This window comes from Ahaetulla prasina, chromosome 12, assembly GCF_028640845.1.
Source record: "Ahaetulla prasina isolate Xishuangbanna chromosome 12, ASM2864084v1, whole genome shotgun sequence".
NCBI lineage: Eukaryota > Metazoa > Chordata > Lepidosauria > Squamata > Colubridae > Ahaetulla > Ahaetulla prasina.
The window spans coordinates 9,931,498-9,950,859 of NC_080550.1; the positions used below are offsets into that span (position 1 = coordinate 9,931,498).

A 19,362-nucleotide genomic window follows, 5' to 3' on the forward strand; every position below is an offset into this window, starting at 1 on the left:
AGACTTCCAGCTAGGGGGAGACGACTCTCTATTTCTCTACCCCCCCCTCCACAGATTTCTTGTTCCCTCGACTCCTCTAGAAGGGACACACACATCCAGTGTTCGAACCCAAGGGACAATATTTGGGTATTGGGGAGGGCGGGGGTAGCATCTGATTGACCTCCTGACCATCTCAATCTCCTTCGGGGCCTCCCTTCCCTGCCCCCCACCGGTTCATTTTCCTTTCCTTTTAAAACTCCACCCCCCCCACCACCTTCCGGGGTCTCTCCGGGTCATGAATGGCTTGAAAGGGGGGGGGAAAAAAGCAGATAGGAAAAAAGGGAAAGTGACGGGCACTATTGCTGGGGGACGGAGCAGTGGTTTGTGGGGGTGGGGTCCCATTCCGCCCTGCAGCCAGGATATACCAGTGGGTTTGCAAGGAGGGGAGAGGGGAGAGGGGGCTCCTCCAGGCGTCGGGAGATCCCTGGCCTGTGAAAAAGGGGGGCGGGCTTTTGAGAGAAGGGTCTTCGCTTGAGGATGAGACTCCACCTACCTCCCACCCACCCAATTTATTTCTTGTTTGGCTGAAACTTGAAGCACAGTTTGCGTTTTTGCGCGGGGGGGGGAGGAAGCAAGGGGGATCCATCCAAAGACACCCCATACACACCGCCCCTGCAGCCCGGATGGCTCGGGATGTTAGCCCGGATGGCTCGGGAAAGCTATTGCTTTGCAAAAAAAAGAAAAGAAAAGAAAAGAAAAGAGAAGAGAAAGAGGGGACTCCGTGGCAGGCGACGACGCCTCCCGCCTCCCCAGTTGGGACAAGGCTCCCGTGGGATGGACGTGGGGAAGCGCGCTTGCGGGACCACCAGGCGCTGGTCTTTCGCGGAAGGTGCTTCCCCATCGGCTATCTTACCCCCCACCCCAAACCATCCCCCCACATACACATACTGGTTCCCCCCCTTCTTCCCACCCAGTCCCCTCCCTCCCTGCCCCTTCCCTCCGGCTTCCTTCTAAAGCCTTTTTCGTAGCAGACGATGGACCAGACAAGCCAAAAAGGCCTCTCCGAGGCGGACAGTTTCGGAGGGGGGGGTCTGCCTTTCCTTTCCACCTCCCCCACCTCCCTCCCTCCCTCCTTCCCTTCCCCAGTTCGGATGGCGCGGTGGGATGGGGGGGCGTGTCGCTTTCCGATGCCACCCTTTTGGATTTCAGGGAGGCACAGTTTAATTTTGCTCTCTTCCTTCCTACCTTCCTTCCCTCCCTCCCTCCCTCCTTCCTTCCCTCCTTTCCTAACCCCACCCCCGCCGTCTCTCCTTTTCCCGAACCGGCCTCGCTCCGGAACGTCAGCCGGCGAAGTCCCTCGCGTAGGTTGAGCGGCGTGTTGGCTGGAGACTCGAAACGAGGGGGTTAAAATTTAAAAAGGAAAAAAAAAAAGAGGGGGGGGGAACACCCCAGGAGGAATCCAGCCTTTTGATTCCTGCGTTTAATTCGGACCTTGCATCGCTAAGGAGGTGGGAGAGAGAGAGAGAGAGATTTCAGATTCGACTGACAGAAGCAAAGCAGAACGAAGCGGAAGAGAAAGAAGAATAGTGCAGAGATCAGGCGTCTCCTTTGGAAGGAGGGGGAAAAAAATCACCCCTTAAGAGAAAGGGGAGGAGAGGGAGGCGGAAAAAGCCAAAAATATACGACCTCAGATGGGTCTGGCCAGCAGATTCTGGCGTTCTTCCTTCTCTTTGGACACCGGAAAATCCCACCCGACGCAAGGAAGTTGAACCGGAGGGTTTGCTTTGCCCTAGGAAAGGGGAGCGCGCGCGCGACAGAGAGAGAGAGAGAGAGAGAGGCGAGGAGGGAAAAGAAGAAGCCGTCCAGATTTACCATTCTGTGCTCGGGAGGATCCAAGCTTCCAGACCTCATGACCATTGGATTTTCTTGGGGCCACCTGGATGTGGATTTAATTCGAGCTTCCAGAAGCAAAGGAGGAGGAGGGAGGGAGGCGAAAGCCACACTGTTGAGCCTCTTGGACTTGGAAGGCGCCTTGATTTTTTAGAAGCCATCGCTTGTTTTGTTTTGATGGTGGCGATGATGATGATGATGATGATGATGATGATGATTTAACCGAATCCTGGACCGTTGGCCAACTCTCTTGTCTTAAGAGATCTACGGTTTGCCATGGGATTGAAAATTTCCTAGCCTGGCGGTGGGGACCGTTCCTCCCAAAAAAAAAAAATTTTTTTTCCTCTCTTGTTCATTTGCACCTTTAAAGGATACATTTATGAGATGGAAAATCGAGGGCTGTTCGGCGCCCTGTCTTACTTGATGCTTAATGCTCCCTTGTTGCTCCTAGTGCAGGGTAAGTCGGCAAACTTCTCGCCTTTTTTTAAAAACAAAAATTTAATTTTTTTTTTTACTCTAGGTATAGCAAAATAAGGCAGCCGGTGGAACGTGGATAGCAAGGGGAGGAGGGGAGGGGGTGAGTGTCAGAGAGCCTGTATCCTTTTGTACAGTTGCCACAGTTTTTGTTGTTTTTAAAGAGAGAGAAAAAATCAGTGCAATGTTTATTAACACATCTGTTTCCTGAAAGGCAAAACACTCGCCTAAATTGCTACGCATGTTTGTGGGTAGAGAAATCAGAGAGAGAGAGAGAGAGAGAGAGAGAGGAACGGAGGATGGGAAAAAATGTTAGGGGCAGCTGTGGGTCGTAAGCAGCCCCCCCCCCGCCCGCACGGTTGCAAATTGCACGGTTTTGAGGCCGAAGCCAAAGGGTGCATGCAGAAAACACAGCCAAAGCTGCAGGATTGGGGGGTCAGCAGCTGCACTCTGCTGCAGAGAGTCGGGGAAATCTAAAGCCTAAACCGGAGAGGGTGGAAAATGGTGGGGGGGGAGAGAGCAAGGACGCCCGTCCCCAAAGCCTCACAGCTGCCCGAAAGGGGGGCAAAGCAGGGGCGCTGGCGGAGCCCAGGACGACCTGGGCATCCGAGAGGGAAGGAATGAAGGGGTTTCTGCAAACTTTTAGGGGCTTCTTAGCCACTTGTCTGACATGGATGGGTGCCGAGACTGCAGTGATGGGGAGGGAGGTCTACCTGGTATTGGGGAGGAAGGCGGTGGGGAGGGGGGGGTTTCCCAATCCCCCATTCAGAAGGGAGGGAGGACTGGTGAACTTACTGGCTGGCACAGCAGGGAGATGTGTGTGCCCTATTTTGAATTTGAAGAATGACTTCAGGAAGGTCTTTGGCATTCAGAGGGTTTGCTCAGATATCTTGCAGGTTTCCTTTGGGGGTTTTTTTTTGTTTGTTTTTCTTTTTGTTTTTTTCTTCCTTCCTTCCTTCGGTGTTTATGATTGTGTATGTCCAAAGGAACCTGTTTGTGGCAATAGCTCCACGGGTTTCAGGATATTGCTCTGGTGCAGTGTTTTGGCTTGCCTTTCTGGTTTTTAGCAAAAGTACTTGGGAATGTCTGCCTTTCCTTCGTTCCTTTCTTTTCCCCTTCCTCCTTTTTTCTTTCCTCCTTTTCCTCTTTTCTCCCTTTCTTCTTTCCTTCCCTCCCATCCGCCCTCCTTCATCTCTTCCCTTCTTTCCTCCTTCCCTCCCTCCTTCCCTTCCTTCCTCTATTCTCTCTCCTTTCCTTCCTCCCTTTGCCTCTCCCTCTCTCCCTCCCTCTTTTCCCCTCCCTCCCTCCCTCCCTTTCTTCCTGTTCTTCTTCTTTCCTTCACCTCTCCTCTCCCCTCTTTTCCCCTTTCTCCCTCCCTTTTCTTCCTTCCTCTATTCTCTCCTTCTCCTTCCTCTCTTTGCCTCTCTCTCTCCCCCTCCCTCCTCCTTTTCCCTTCTCCCTCTATTCCTTTCTTCCTTCCTCTATCCTTCCTCCTCCTCCCTTTCTTCCTGTTCTTCTTCTTTCCTTCACCTCTCCCTCTCTCCTCCCTCTTTTCCCCTTTCTCCCTCCCTTCTTTTCTTCCTTCCTCTATTCTCTCCTCTTCCTTCCTCTCTTTGTCTCTCTCTCCCTCCCTCTTTTCCCCTCCCTCCCTCCCTCCCTTTCTTCCTGTTCTTCTTCTTTCCTTCACCTCTCTCTCTCCCCTCTTTTCCCCTTTCTCCCTCCCTTTTCTTCCTTCCTCTATTCTCTCCTTCTCCTTCCTCTCTTTGCCTCTCTCTCTCCCCCTCCCTCCTCCTTTTCCCTTCTCCCTCTATTCCTTTCTTCCTTCCTCTATCCTTCCTCCCTCCCTCCCTTTCTTCCTGTTCTTCTTCTTTCCTTCACCTCTCCCTCTCTCCTCCCTCTTTTCCCCTTTCTCCCTCCCTTCTTTTCTTCCTTCCTCTATTCTCTCCTCTTCCTTCCTCTCTTTGTCTCTCTCTCTCCCCCTCCCTCCCTCTTTTCCCTTCTCCCTCTATTCCTTTCTTCCTTCCTCTATCCTTCCTTCCTTCCTCCCTCCCTCCCTTCCTTCCTCTCAGCTACCCTCTAGTTTCCTTGTCCTTCTTTTTATCTTCAGCTACGTTTACCGAAGTTCCTAAAGATGTGACGGTTAGGGAGGGAGATGATATTGAGATGCCTTGTGCTTTCCGGGCCAGTGGATCTGCCTCTTACTCCTTGGAAATCCAATGGTGGTACCTTAAGGAACCAGCACGAGAGCTCGCACACGAGTTAGCCATCAGTGGTCCTGGCAGCAGAAGCAAGGTAATGAAAATAAATAAATAAACAAACCCACTTCCCAATGATGCAATTACATTCCCCCACTGTTAATTAAACGTGATTTGCTACACCGTCTGTATGGTTGGTGGAAACGGAGGAGGGCTTCCAGCAGCAATTTTAGCAACCTAAGGAGGAAACTGCATTTTCTGGGCTCTTTCTGTCTCGGGAGCTAATTCAGACGCACAGGCGAAGTACAGAACCAACTCCAGGGGAGCCATTGATGCAGTCCTTTCCATGGGCGCTGAAAATAACGATGGGTCTGGTGTGTCTGGTTCCTGAGTGCTGATTAGCATCGGAAGGGTCAAAGGTGGAGGAGACCTCAAAAGTTCAGAGACCATATCCAGGAACATGAGGTCACCACCTAGAGACTCTGGCGCGCATCTGGCTGCATGTTCAGGCATTTCTGCTAATTATGCTATGGTGCCCGATAACTAGCGAGCAACATCCTCGTGCAACGTATTAGGAAAAACAATGGTTTGCAACCTGGAAGTGGACTGTTATTTTTTTTTTTTCCCAATTTGTCGAGCTGAGATTCATGGTTACAGTTTTCAAAAGACTTCTGAGAGGCGATGAGCCGTCCTCGTCTAATCCTTCAACCTGGAGCCTTTGCTGCATCTACAGGAAAGTTTGCCATGCAGATAAAAATCACGTCCAGAGGTGGTGGTGGTATTCACCATCTTTTCCTGGCCTTCTGAATCCTAAAAGGGTTTGACCCAGCCATATCCACAGTTTAGACATCTTTGGTACTGACATGGTTAACGTTGTACGCTTCTAGAGATCCGAATGGGATAGCGGAGATGTATGGTGCTACTGATAACTAATATTATGTCAGTTATAGTTCTGGTTAGGGTGGAGGCAGTACAGTCCTCTCGTACGCAGACACCACATGCACAGTGAGATGCGAAGCAGTATCTCTCTCGGGGAATGAGACCGAGGTTGGTTTAGTGGTTCAGGCACCAGGCTGGAAACCAGGAGAATGTGAATTCTAGTTCATGGAATCGTGCTAATTCTAATTCATTGGCTTGGATGATTTGGGGCCAGTCACAGACTCTCAGCCCAGCCCAGCTCACAAGATTGTTGAAGGCAAAATAGGAGAAGGAGGGGATATGAGATGCTATGTGGTTGCTGCCTTGAAGGTGGGATGTAGAAATAAATAACAAAGTAAAATATAAAATAATAATAATAAAATGAAATAAGATTATAGGATTCAAGGGGATCCACTCGGATCATGAATAGAATAGAATAGAATAGAATAGAATAGAATACAATACAATACAATACAATACAATACAATACAATAGAATAGAATGTTTTATTGGCCAAGGGTGAATGGACACACAAGGAATTTGTCTTGCTGCATATGCTCTCAATGTACATAAAAAGACAAGATACATTCGTCAAGAATCATTGGAATGGAATGGAATGGAATAGAATGGAATAGAATAGAATAGAATTCAATTCAATTCAATTCAATTCAATTCAATTCTTTATTGGCCAAGTGTGATTGGACACACAAGGAATTTGTCTTGGTGCATACGCTCTCAGTGTACAGAAAACAAAAGAAAAGAAAAGACTACACTGGGAAAGACAAGATGGGGAGGTGGGGATGAATTCCATGCACCACAGCATAAACATTTGACTTCCATCCATTCTCAGCTTCAGGATGAGAACAGGAGGTCATTCAAGGTACAATCTTCCAGAAATCTAGTATTCCAGAAATTCTTGTTATTGCTTTATACTGGCACACTTTTTAGGATTATTGTAGACCTTTATTAAGAAAAAATTTTTAGAGAAATGTTTTGCTGACATTTTGGTTGGTCCTAATACCTTGTTTATAGATTTTCTTGCCTTTCCTCTAACTTAGATAGATAGGTGACAGACAGACGGACATATGTTAGATTAGATGGGTGGGTGGGTGGATGGACAGATGGATGGACAGATAAATGGACGGATGGATAGATGGACAGATAAACGGATGGATGGATGGATGGATGGATGGATGGATGGACGGACAGACAGACAGCAGATGGGTTGGCAGACAGACAGAACTATATAGGCTACAAGTTCAATAAAAAGTAAGAAAAATATGATTGCAGTTAGCTAAGGTAGTATAGTAAGGTTGGACTTGGAGAGCTCCATTTGGTTACAAACTGCCCTTTGAACCATAAAAATATAATAAAGTGGGCAGTCCTTTTATTGCGTTGATCTCCATTCCTTCATAGAATTAGAATGACTTTAGCACAGTGATAAGGGTGAGAGATACAGGCATCCAAATAGGCCTACCCATTTGTCTTATTGTAGTGGTCCAGATGTTGGACCAGGATTGGGAAAATCAAATCTACTCTCATCCATGAAAATTCCTGGGGGGATGACTTGGGCCAAGTTAATCTCTCTCAGCCCAACCCAACCTACACGGTTGCAGGAAAAAAGAGACAGAGATCCAGTATGTATCCACCTTTTGCTCCTGGAGGACGGAAGGGCCGAATATATACCTAACGAAAGTAATCAATAACAATTATTTAATAAACGTCCCGATGTTTTACAAGAGGACGTTATTTTCCCAAACAATATTACTTTGGACCATGAAATCGGCTGACGTCATAAAGCAAATGACAATACAAAGTTCAACAGGAAAGCCACCATCAGAAATAATTTCATTCAAGCTCAGCCACAGCCGAGCTACAAAAACCAAGAACGAATTCATACATGTCCCATTTTTTTTTTCAGTGCAAAGGGCCCAGAACAAAGCTGTATTTAGCACCTATCTGTCAATCAGCTAATCAAACAGAAAGAAGCTGATTTAATTTCCCTATGGCGGAAGTGTCATCGTTAAAGCAAGGCCTAGCCCTTAAAAAGATTCTGCCTCGTAATCTTCTACCCAAATAGAACATCTACCAGGGTGGGTCAAATAAAGTCAAGATGGTGACACCCAAAAAAAAAAGAAAAGGAAAAGCCCTCAAAATCTAGAACAGGGGTCTCCAACCTTAGTGGAAGTCCACAAACCTTAAAGTTACTAAGGTTGGAGACCCCTGATCTAAAAGGTCTCTGGCTTGAGCAGCGGGTTGGACTGGAAGACCTCTAAGGACCCTTCCAACCCTATGATTATTATTTTTTTTAATTTGCATTTATATCCCGCCCTTCTCCGAAGACTCAGGGCGGCTTACACTGTGTTAAGCAATAGTCTTCATCCATTTGTATATTATATACAAAGTCAACTTTTATTGCCCCCCCCAACAATCTGGGTCCTCATTTTACCTACCTTATAAAGGATGGAAGGCTGAGTCAACCTTGGGCCTGGTGGGACTTGAACCTGCAGTAATTGCAAGCAGCTGTGTTAATAACAGACCGACTTAGTCTGCATAAGATTATTTTAAAATTATAACACGCACACCCAAACACACACCCATACATACACACTTGGCCGCCTCGCCAACCAAATCTTTCCTCCTCCTTCAGGCCAAGCTAGTAATTTTTCTCAAACTACCAGAAGCTTTAAAGGTTCCCAAGCAGCATTTTGATGTGAATAGTCACCGGGGACAATGCCAAATTTGTTTTAATGAAATCCAAATAATAAATGCTGACTAATAGGATCTGAAAGGCAGTCATTATCTTAAAAGTCATATACGTCTTTTTCAGAGCTTCCTTCCTCTTCTTTTTTAAAAATGCGTGTGCGAATATGTATACGGACAGATTTTATGATGATCAACTGAATAGTGCAGCCCTTTTAACTATAACCCTCACTACTGAAATGAGTGAAACGGGGCTCTGTTTGTTTGTTTGCAACAAACCTACGTAAAGTTGACTAATAATTAAACGGTGAGATTTAAGTGGAAGACAAACATAGAAGATTAAAATAATGTTTGACTGGAATCTCATACTATATGTATTTAACCATTATCAGTGGTCTGTGTGTCATCTATCATCTGTCTGACTACCTATCCATCCATCCATCCACTCCTGTCGCAACATTTGTATTTGAGTTCTCATTAACTGAGAGGTTGGTTCTCAAACTGAATTTGAGTGGAAAGCAGGTTTTGTCTTCTTTGCAAAGCTGATAAGCCAGTCCTATTGAGATCTTAAAATTCACTGCTGTTAAGCAATCCTTCCTCCCTCCCTCCTCTTCCTTCCTTCCTTCCTTCTTCCTCCCCCTCCCTCTCCCTCCCTCCCTCCTTCCTTCCTCCCTCCTCCTTCTCCTTCTCTTCCTTCCTTCTGTCTTTCTTTCCTTCCTCCCTCCCTCCTTCCTTCCTTCCTCCCTTCTCCTTCTCCTCCCTTCCTTCTTTCCTTCCCTCCCCTCCCTCCTTCCTTCTTTCCTTCCTTCCTCCCTTCTCCTTATCCTCCCTTCCTTCTTTCCTTCACTTCCCCTCTCTCTCTTCCTTCCTCCCTCCCTCTCTCCCTCCCTCCCTTCCTAAATGAACAAGATCTAAAGGATTGGTTGTTGTTTGGCAAAATAGAGTTCAATATGCAGGCGATTCATTCTAAATATTGAAGAGTTGTAGGGTTTCCCCCCCCCCCATTCTAAACTCAGTTGGGACTCTGTATGTGCACCCTCTGGAGACATTGCAGGCGATCTCTGCAGTGGGATGATTTATGTCTTCTCTTGACATGTGATAATTAAATGTAGTCCAAGGGAAGCAGGTGAAGACTTCAGAGGCTGTTTTCCTAGCAGCACTCGGAAGCAAAGCTCTGAGCTTGTGTTGGGTTTGAAGGGGCTCGCTTGCCTTTAATGCATGAGAACCAGTCACAGCATGGACTGATCATCCCTCTGGCTGAATGAGAAGCGCCTAAAGATCCACTTACAAGATCTATGGATCTGTAGGTGTGGTCAGACAGGGATGTCCAGGGGGCAGGGAATCAGAAAAGTAAAAAAATGGCAGCTCTGAGCTGCCACCATATTGGCATTTTTTTTAATCCTACCCCTCATGGGCAGGGTTATCCTGCAGGCAGGACCAGGGGTGTATTTACTTACCTTCACTACCAGTTTGCAAATGGCAGAGCGCGCGCATGTGCAGGATCTATGCACATGCGCAGAGCGTCAAAAACGGGATGTGGTGATATCCAGGCAGGTGGCCGGAGCCTCCCGCAGCCACCAGTTCACCCGAACCGGCTAGAACTGGCTGAATACAGGACCCTCTGTAGAAGGGATTTCAAAAGATGTCTGAACAAAAATCTATTGATCCTTTTGATTCCACCCCCCCAAATCTTAGAATAAGGGGAGGGTTTGCACAAAGACGCACCCTGAACCCCCACAAATGCATTCAAAGGAAATGGTCACCAACATGCAAAGAAGTGGGGGGAGAAATTTTTACGGAGGTGGGAATCCTTATTTCTCTTTGTGATGGATGTGCAAGTTCACCGCCCTTCCAGCTGGCTCCCAGAAAATTACACTCAGCGATCCCCGCCTCTGTAAGATGTCCTGAGAATTATTGAATAGCTCCAGGGGGGGCTGCACTTCATTGGCCTTCGCCCTGGCACCTGTTCCATGCTGATAGCACAATGGGAAAGGCTTTGGCCTTTTTTTTTTTTTTTTTGAATTTATATCCCGCCCTTCTCCGAAGACTCAGGGCGGCTTACACTGTGTTAAGCAATAGTCTTCATCCATTTGTATATTATATACAAAGTCAACTTTTATTGCCTCCAACAATCTGGGTCCTCATTTTACCTACCTTATAAAGGATGGAAGGCTGAGTCAACCTTGGGCCTGGTGGGGCTTGAACCTGCAATAATTGCAAGCAGCTGCTGTTAATAACAGACTGCTTAGTCTGTTGAGCCACCAGAGGCCCCAAATCAAGCTGCAGCAGGGAGGGTTTGGTTGAGAAATCCACCCTATGCCTCTCTCCATCATCCTGCCACTCTATAGGCTTTTTGCTTGTCTCCTGTCAGGCAGCCAACAATGTTTTACCGCGATGGAGATACCCAACCCACATTGGGCTCTTCTTTTTGGATGCCTTGACATTTTTGTTTCCCCCTTCCCTCCCCACCCCTGCGACCATCTCCTGCAAACTAATTTCTCACCATGGTGTGCGATGGTGTGACTTTCGACTACTTCAGCCGATGATGGAATGGGCAGCCTGAGATTGGGGCCTAACGCGGCAGTAGCAACAGAGCATGGAAAGTTGACACAGGATGGGTCAGAATGCGAATGAGTATTTATGGAAATTCTGAAAAAACCCCATGCAGCTCACCGAGTCGCTGACTGATAGGCAATCCTCTGGAGTCATCAACCTCCCTTGAGATCCCAGCACTGCTGGAATTGATTTGCAAAGGCATATGGACACCCAGCCACCAGCTGCTCTTGGCGTGGGGTGGCATGTTAAGAGAAGGGAATCAGCAAGGAAAATAACAATTCCACATTGGCGAGAGACCTTCTTAGGATGCATGGAACGCACTGAGCCAACTCAAGCTTGACTGGATCTCTGCAGAATCAAGTCTGACTGCGATGCAGGGGTGAAACTCAGCAGGGTCTGACAGGTTCGGGAGAACCGGTAGCAGAAATTTTGAGCAATTCGGAGAACCGGCAAATGCCACCTCTGGCTGGCCCCAAAGTGGGGAGGGAATGGGGATTTTGCAGTAGCCTTCCCCCAGGAGTCAGGAGGGAATGGGGATTTTGCAGTATCCTTCCCCATGGAGTAGGGATGGAATGGAGATTTTGCAATATCCTTCCCCCCCCAGGAGTGGGGTGGGAATGGGGATTTTGTAATATCCTTCCCCCAGGAGTGGGGATGGAATGGGGATTTTGCAGTATCCTTCCCCATGGAGTAGGGAGGGAATGGGGATTTTGCAGTATCCTTCCCCATGGAGTAGGGAGAGAATGGAGATTTTGCAGTATCCTTCCCCCAGGAGTGGGGAGGGAATGGGGATTTTCCTGTATCCTTCCCCTGCCACGCTCACCAAGCCACGCCCACAGAACCGGTAATTTTTTAAAAAAATTGGATTTCACCAGTGCTGTGAAGGGTTATGCTTTTCTAGTCTTAAAACCCAACTCAAGTGGAAATCACAGGAGTTGCCTTCCCAGCACATCTGGAAGGCAGCCTATTGGAAGAAGTTGTCCTAAATGTTAGGATCTAAAAGCAGTTAGGGAAAGGATCATTGAAGGGAGGTTGCATTGGACTCTGGGGCTGAGAGATATAGCTTTCTGTCCATACCTGTAGCCCAGTTCAGAGTTAGGAATAGCAATGGCACTTAGACTTATATATTGCTTCATAGTGCTTTACAGCAGTCTCTGAGCAGCTAACAGTGTAAACATTATTTGCACATTGCGCCCAATAATCTGGGTCCCCCTTTTACCAACCTCGGAAGGATGGAAGGACGAATCGACCTCAAGCCGGTCAGGATCGAACTGCTGGCAGTCAGCAGAGTTAGCCAGCGATGCTGCATTCTAACCACTGTGCTACCACAGCTCTTATTAGTACAATCTTATTTGTTTGACTTAGGGAAGGGGAGAAGGGAGAAATACCACATCGCATTTTGTCCCTCTCTTGCAACTGTGGTCTGCTAGAAGGGAAGGCAGATCATATCAAAGTTCTCAGAGCGTTGAAAGGGGAAAGGGAAAACCAATATAGCAATAGCACTGAGACTTCTGTACCATTTCACAGTGCTTAACAGCCCTCTCTAAGCGGTTTACAGAGTCAGCCGATTGCCCCCAACATTCTGGGTCCCCATTTTACCCACCTCGTAAGAATGGAAGGCTTAGTCAACCTTGAGGCCTGGTGAGATTTGAACGGCCAAATTGCAGGCAGCCGGCAGGCAGCAGAAGTAGCCTGCAGTACTGCACTCTAACCACTGCGCCATCGCAGCTCATATCCAACCCACTTAATCAAAGCTCCTCCCCTTTCCTTTTTTTTTATATGTGTCACGTGTAAAAAAAAAAAAAGAGGTCTTGATTTCAGAGTTACAGCTGTCATCTTGACTTTTTTTGGCTCTGCTCCTGATCAGTTTGGACCAGTTAAGACAGTCTCTCTCTCTCTCTTAAGCCAGGATCATCATCATCATCATCTTTTAATGACGCCATAATACCTTGTGGGGTGGAGTCTGGGCAACTGAATGCATAGTTAGTGGCCGGATGCCTTTCCTGTTGCCAATGAGGAGTTTTGTTCAGCAGATATATTCTCATTGTGCCCAGAGAGAGAAATATCTGCCTCTACCTACGATGGAACTCACAGCCTCCTGATTGTGAGGCGAGAGCACCACCTCTAGACCACCGCACCAACTCCTCCCTTAAGCCAGGATCCTGCTCCAAATTTCTCTTTGGATTTCAAGCCAAAAAGAGAGATCACGACAGATTTATTTTATTGGAAAATAATGTAATTCTTCTGGAAAAATTACAAGGAATGTCTCAGCCATTTATTCCTGGATGCTGCTGCGAAGCCTTTCTTTGATTAAGAAACACCGACACCCACTTGCCGCAGATCAAAACTGAGTTCACTGAGAGCGATGCTCTTAGCCTGAATTAGCTTTGCTCTCTGCCAATACGGTTGTGGCACAGCCAGTTGCGATCAAGGAAAATTGCATGCTAATGCAGTGTCCCCCTTTCCCCCACCCCCACCCCAATATCTCCAAACACGAAGTGCAAAATATTAAAGGATGCAGAATAGCTTAATTGTGTGCATTTTTGCATCACCTCTTCGGTCTTCGTGCTTTTCTCATCGCAGTAGCTACATTGGTGCAATTTTTTTTTTAAAAAAGAAAAAAAAGCAGAGACTCGCACCACTGTAACTTAAATGTGCCCACGCTTTAGAGTTCACACTTCGTATTGGGTGGCTTTCTGTACTAACTTATTGCTGTTTGTCTCCATGTTCGTTAACTAGGCTATCCGTCAAAACATCCCAAGGTGGTGTACAAAGCTATAAACGTGTAGCTTTGTGGCACGATAATTTTTAAGAATCCAATAAGAAGCTCAAAGGAAAATTCATCCATCAGCCAGCAACTAAAACGCTTCAAGCATCTGCTCAAGGCACTGTTTTATCTTAGGGTAGCATTACACCTTCAGGAAGATGGGCGGCCTACAAATTTGATAAATGAATTATTCCACAAACTCGGCTGAATTATGGCAGCAACTGGCTGATCTTGTCGGAGCTTGGGAGCTAAGTGAGGTTGCCCTTCGTTAGGACCAAATGAGAGACTATTAAGTAGCCAGATTGATTAGAAGGTCAAAACAACAGCCTAAGAGAAAGCTGTAGGACCGTTTCTAAGAGAGCCACTGCCTCTCCTGCTTGAGCAGAGGGTTGGACTAGAAGGCCTCCAAGGTCCCTTCCAACTATATTATTCTATGTTCTACGCATCGGCATCCTCTGAGTCTTGTTGCTTTTCTCATTATGACAAAAACCATGTCGTGACATCAACCGCAAGCCTGGAGGGCGAGTGGTTTTGTAACCCGTGTAGAAAAGGGACAGGGTTTGTATTACGGTGCCCCAATGTTTCTTTCATCAACCTGATCCCCTTTGTTGGATGCCCCATCCAGCGGTGGGTTCTACTTACCTTTACCACCAGTTCGCATCGTGCACGCGGGCGCGCTCTTCTGCGCATGCGCAGATCGCTTTTGATGACGTTCGGGTCAGTGGGCGGAACTTCCCACCGGTTTTACTATCAGTTCTGTAGAACTGGTGCGAACCGGGGGCAACCCACCACTGGCCCCATCCTGGAAGTCTCCAGGAGCTGAGTTTGACTTGAACAGACTTGTATCTTTTCATTCGGCAACTGCTCTGCACTCAGGAGGGCAATTCCATAGTTGAGATATCTCCACTGAGAAAGACCTATTGCAGTGAGGGTGAATCTTTACAGCACCGAGGGCCCAAACTGGAACATGCATGCATGTGCTAAAGTGCCGGAAACTTGAAGACCAGCATGCCTGGTTTTTGCCCATTTTCAGGCTATTTTCTGGCCCATTTTTCAGGCAGCTTTGGACCAAGAAAACCAGCCAGAAAATGGCTTGGAAGCAGTCCAGAAACAGCCTGGAAAACGGCCTGAAAAATGACCTGGTTTTTGGCTGTTTTCCATCCGTTTTCTGGCTCTCCGGTGCCTGCGAAGACCAGCTGGCCGGAAACCACGAAAGCAGCTGGCAATGGCACGCTCTGCATGCCACCTCTGGCACGCTTGCCATACATTCACCATCACGGACCTACTGGATTCACATCCTAGGGGCCAGTGGTGGGTTTCAAACATTTTTACTACTGGTTCTGTGGGTGTGGCTTGGTGGGTGTGGCTTGGTGGGCGTGGCAGAGAAAGGATACTGTAAAATCTCTGTTTCCACCCCAATCCAGGGGAAGGTTATTGCAAAAGCCCCATTTCCTCCTGGTCAGCTGGGACTCGGGAGGCAGAGAATAGATGAGGGTAGGACCAGTCAGAATTTTTACTACCGGTTCTCCGAACGGCTCAAAATTTCCGCTACCGGTTCTCCAGAACGCTTCAGAATCTGCTGAAACCCACCTCTGCTAGGGGCCAGAATCAAGATGGGACCACAAACAGGGCTTTTGCTGGCGTGGTTCAACCCAGCAGTTGGTTGGCGGAGGAGAAATTAGGGGCGTTCATTGTGATTGACGCCCTGCCCTTGTTTTGACAGGTGACACATGTCAAAAGGGTGGGGACCTCCATCAGGTGGTCAGAACAGCCATTTTGACTTTAAAAAAAAAAAACTTCCCTTGTCAGTGCCCCAAGAGGAAACACCAGAGCCTCTGTAGCTATCATTTTCATAATTTTTTTTATTGTGGACACGGATGTTGCCTTCGCTTCTCTTGAGTTTTTAAAGCTTATTTCGATGGGTTAGCTCGGCGTTTGAAAGAGCCTCTTTTCAATGGCTTTGACAACAGACCTGCAGGGTGGGAAGAAAAAGCTAAATAACGTATAAAGACATTAAAATGATTGCACGGTAGGAAAATTGATTTTCAAAGCTAATATTTGAATGCTGGGTCTTTTCCCCCGCTTCATGCCATTGCAATTTCACATGCCTGTTGGAATCGTATTTGCTTGAAATATAATAAATTAAGTGATTTCTAGCTGCTGCTTTCTGGTAGCAAAATTATATCTATGCTGAGCTGCAGTGGCGCAGTGGTGAGAGTGCAGTACTGCAGGCTACTTCTGCTGACTGCCGGCTGTCTGCAATTTGGCAGTCCGAATCTCACCAGGCTCAAGGTTGACTCAGCCTTCCATCCTTCCGAGGTGGGTAAAATGGGGACCCAGAATGTTGGGGGCATTAAGCTGATTCTGTAAACTGCTTAGAGAGGGCTGTAAAAGCACTGTGAAGTGGTGTATAAGTTTAAGGGCTATTGCTATTCCTTCCTACCTTCCTTCCTTCCTTCCTTCCTTGGTGGTACAGTGGTTAGAATGCCATATTGCAGGCTAGCTCTGTCCGCAGCCAGGTGTTCGATCTTGATCAGCTCAAGGTTGACTCAGCCTTCCATCCTTCCGAGGTGGACAAAATGAGGACCCAGATTGTTGGGGGCAAGAGGCCTACTCTGTAAACCGCTTAGAGAGGGGCTGTAAAAGCACTGTGAAGCGGTATATAAGTCTAAGTCCTTTTGCTATTGCTACGTAACAGGAATCGTCTCAAGTCAGCTGTGATTCACCCAGACGAGGAATGTCCAAACTTGGCCCCTTGAAGAGTGGAGGACTTCAACTCCCAGAATTCCCCAGCCAGCATGAGCTATAAATATGAGCTGGTTGGAGAATTCTGGGAGTTGAAGTCCACTACTCTTCAAAGGACCAAGTTTGGACATCCCTGACCCAGACCATCTACCCAATGAGTTAAGAGTCTACTCCCAATCCAAAGAAATTAGTACCGCATAAAAGGATTCTGAGAAGTACTATCCATTCCATCTTTGTGGAGAGGGAAAGAAGCATGGTCCCTGATCTTCAGAAATCTCTTGTTTCATTTTTTTCCCCTTCCTTTTCTTTTTCTTTTTCAGGCAACCAATAAAGATGCAACTAAGATCAGCGTAAGTACCTATCAAAACGCATGCATGGGGATTGTCTGCATGGAGTTGTTTGTCTGTCTAAAATATTGCAGTGGCCCCTCAAGGTTAGATTTCTACCTGCCCTGAAAATGGACAACAAGGCACCCAAAGGCAGCAGAAGTAATTGAACACATTCGGAAACAAATGCCTTTCCATCAATGCATTCCATGCTCATTATCAATTAGCAGTAAGGCTTTTATAATCAACTAATTGTACTGCTGGTAGAGCATAGCCTTTCTTTGGCTTGTAGATAAGTGACAGTTTGGGAAAGTCCGCCTTCCTCATGAAGTCTCTGGATCTTCAGCTAATAGAGAGACTAATTCATCTCGGGGGTTTCTCATCTCCTCAAATTCTAGTCTCGGCCCGTAATAGGCAAAGCCAATAGATCAGGAAGCCACGTTTACGCCCCCTCCCCGCAGGAGATGTTCAAAGGGAGATAAGCCACTGCTGGAAGGGGCCAGGGTAGAAAGCCTGACTCTCTTCATTCGCTCGGTTGTGGCCAGCCAGCAGACCTGGTAACACATTCAGACAGTGAGGAAGTTGGGGAGGAACATGGGCCAACCTGGAGTCTGGGGAAAGCTCTGATGAGGGCTCTGCGTTAGAGGCAGAGATGGGGTCAGGGCCACATGACAGTTATCAGCTGCCTTTGGAGCAGGGGTGAAATCCAGCTGGTTCTGACAGGTTCTGGAGAACCAGTAGCAGAAATTTTGAGCAGTTCGGAGAACCGGTAGCAGAAATTTTGAGTAGTTCAGAGAACTGGCAAATATCTCCTCTGGCTGGCCCCAGAGTGGGGTGGGAATGGAGATTTTGCAGTATCCTTCTCCTGCCATGCCCACCAAGCCATGCCCACAGAACCGGTAGTAAAAAAAATTGGATTTCACCACTGCTTTGGAGTCAGACATCAGTGAGGCAGACGAACCGCTGGAGCCTGTTCCCAGTGGGCGTGTGCACAGAGTTGCCAGATGAAGAGAACAGCTAAAGAACAAGGGTCAACTTTGCAGTAAGGCCTCAGGTGGATGATGAATGGCCCCTCCCAGAGGGAATAAAAGAGTAGCAAAAGGGGAGTGGAGTTTGCAGGAGACAATTAGTTCGCCTAATTGGTTTGTGACTCCTTGCCAAGTTTTGAAGGTATCGGCCTGGCAGCTCTCCAACCCAGATAAGGACTGTGACTGTAAATTCACCCTTGAAAGATTTTGCTGGATATGAATGAGAAGAATTCACAGTAACTTAATTAAAAGGGTTTTGGGTTTTTTTGTTGGGATAAGGAGTCTGCTTCGTGGTTTGGGTCAGAACACTTTCTTCCTCTTCATCCAGTAGGAAAAGGGTAGATCATTTTGCCTTACTCTAATGACTTGTGGAGCACTTTTGAAACTGAGCCAAGGACCATATGAATTTAGACCAAGGGCTTAATCTAAACGTAGGGCCCACCAGCTGCCTACCTAAGGAGCAGATTATATTTATACATTCGGAAGAATTAAAATACTCTCTCCTTTCTAAGCTTGTACCGCTTCGAGGTACAGTTGGGGAATTCTACCTATTTGGATGAAAATGCTGGGGTTTTGTTTCAATGGGGGGGAAAATCTCCCCATTAATGGAGAAAAAAGGACTGTGAGAGAAACACACATTAATGGGAAATAGCCCCGTTGTTTTTACTAAGATCCAAAGGCATCTTTTTCATCAGAGTTTTGCTAAGGTTTCATCTTGTGCTTGAAGTCTGAAGCAGATGGTTGGAGAAATGGTGGGATAGATCCAGAACAGCATAGAGCTAAGGTTGAACCCACTCCCCCAAAATACAATGAACTGTGTAGTTTGGAGGGGATAAAGTTTAATGGATATTCTTAGTACCTCCATTCTTTTATTCTCACCTTTCTTTCTTTCTTCCTTCCTTTCTTCCTTTCTTTCTTTTTCTTTCTCTTCTTCCTTCCTTCCTTCTTTGTATTTACCTCCTTCCTATCTTCATATCTCTCTCCCTCCCTTCCTTCTTATCTATCTAGCTATCTAGCTAGCTATCTTTAGATTAGATTAACAGAGTTGGAAGGGACCTTATAGGTCATCTAGTCCAACCCCCCGCCCAAGCAAGAGACCCTACACCATTTCTGACAAATGGCAGTCCAATCTCTTCTTGAAAGTCTCAAGTGATGAAGCTCCCACAACTTCCAAAGGCAACTTCTGTTCCATGGGCTGATTGCGCTCACTGTCAGAATGTTCCTCCTTATTTCTAGGTTGAATCTCTCCTTGGTCAGTTTCCATCCATTATTCCTTGTCTGGCCTTCAGGAACTTTGGAAAATAGCATGACCCCCTCCTCTCTGTGACAGCCTCTCAAATATCGGAAGACTGCTATCCTATCTCCCCTGGTCCTTCTCTTCATTAGACTAGCCATGCCCAGTTCCTGCAACCGTTCTTCATATGTTTTAGTCTCCAGTCCTATCTATCTATCTATCTATCTATCTATCTATCTATCTATCTATCTATCTATCTATCTATTCAGTATCTATCTATTTATCTATCTATCATCTTTCTATATCTATCTATATCTACCTACCTACCTATCTATTTATCTTTTTATCTAGCCTTCTATTTTCCTTCCCTCATTTTCTTTCTTTTTTTTCTTTTCTTCTCTCTCTCTCTCTCTCTCTCTCTCTCTCACTCTCACTCTCTCTCGCATGACAGCTAAATAATTCAGATACTGTAATGAATGCCAACTTTAAATTTGTGGTTTGTGTCATTCTGGTTTCCAAACTGCTTTCTCTCCTTCTAACAAAAGGA

General features: G+C 46.8%; 1 protein-coding gene across 1 annotated transcript in view; it reads left to right on the top strand.

The window, feature by feature from the left end:
- The first annotated feature begins 1,405 nt into the window (after positions 1-1,405).
- The window catches only part of VSTM2B (V-set and transmembrane domain containing 2B), a 73,110-nt gene continuing 55,153 nt past the window's right edge, over positions 1,406-19,362 (top strand). Inside the window, exons 1-3 of the mRNA XM_058155027.1 lie at positions 1,406-2,326; positions 4,451-4,635; positions 16,548-16,577. Of these exons, the coding sequence (XP_058011010.1) occupies positions 2,254-2,326; positions 4,451-4,635; positions 16,548-16,577 (288 nt within the window). The 5' untranslated portion in view covers positions 1,406-2,253. The remainder of the gene's footprint in view (positions 2,327-4,450; positions 4,636-16,547; positions 16,578-19,362) is intronic.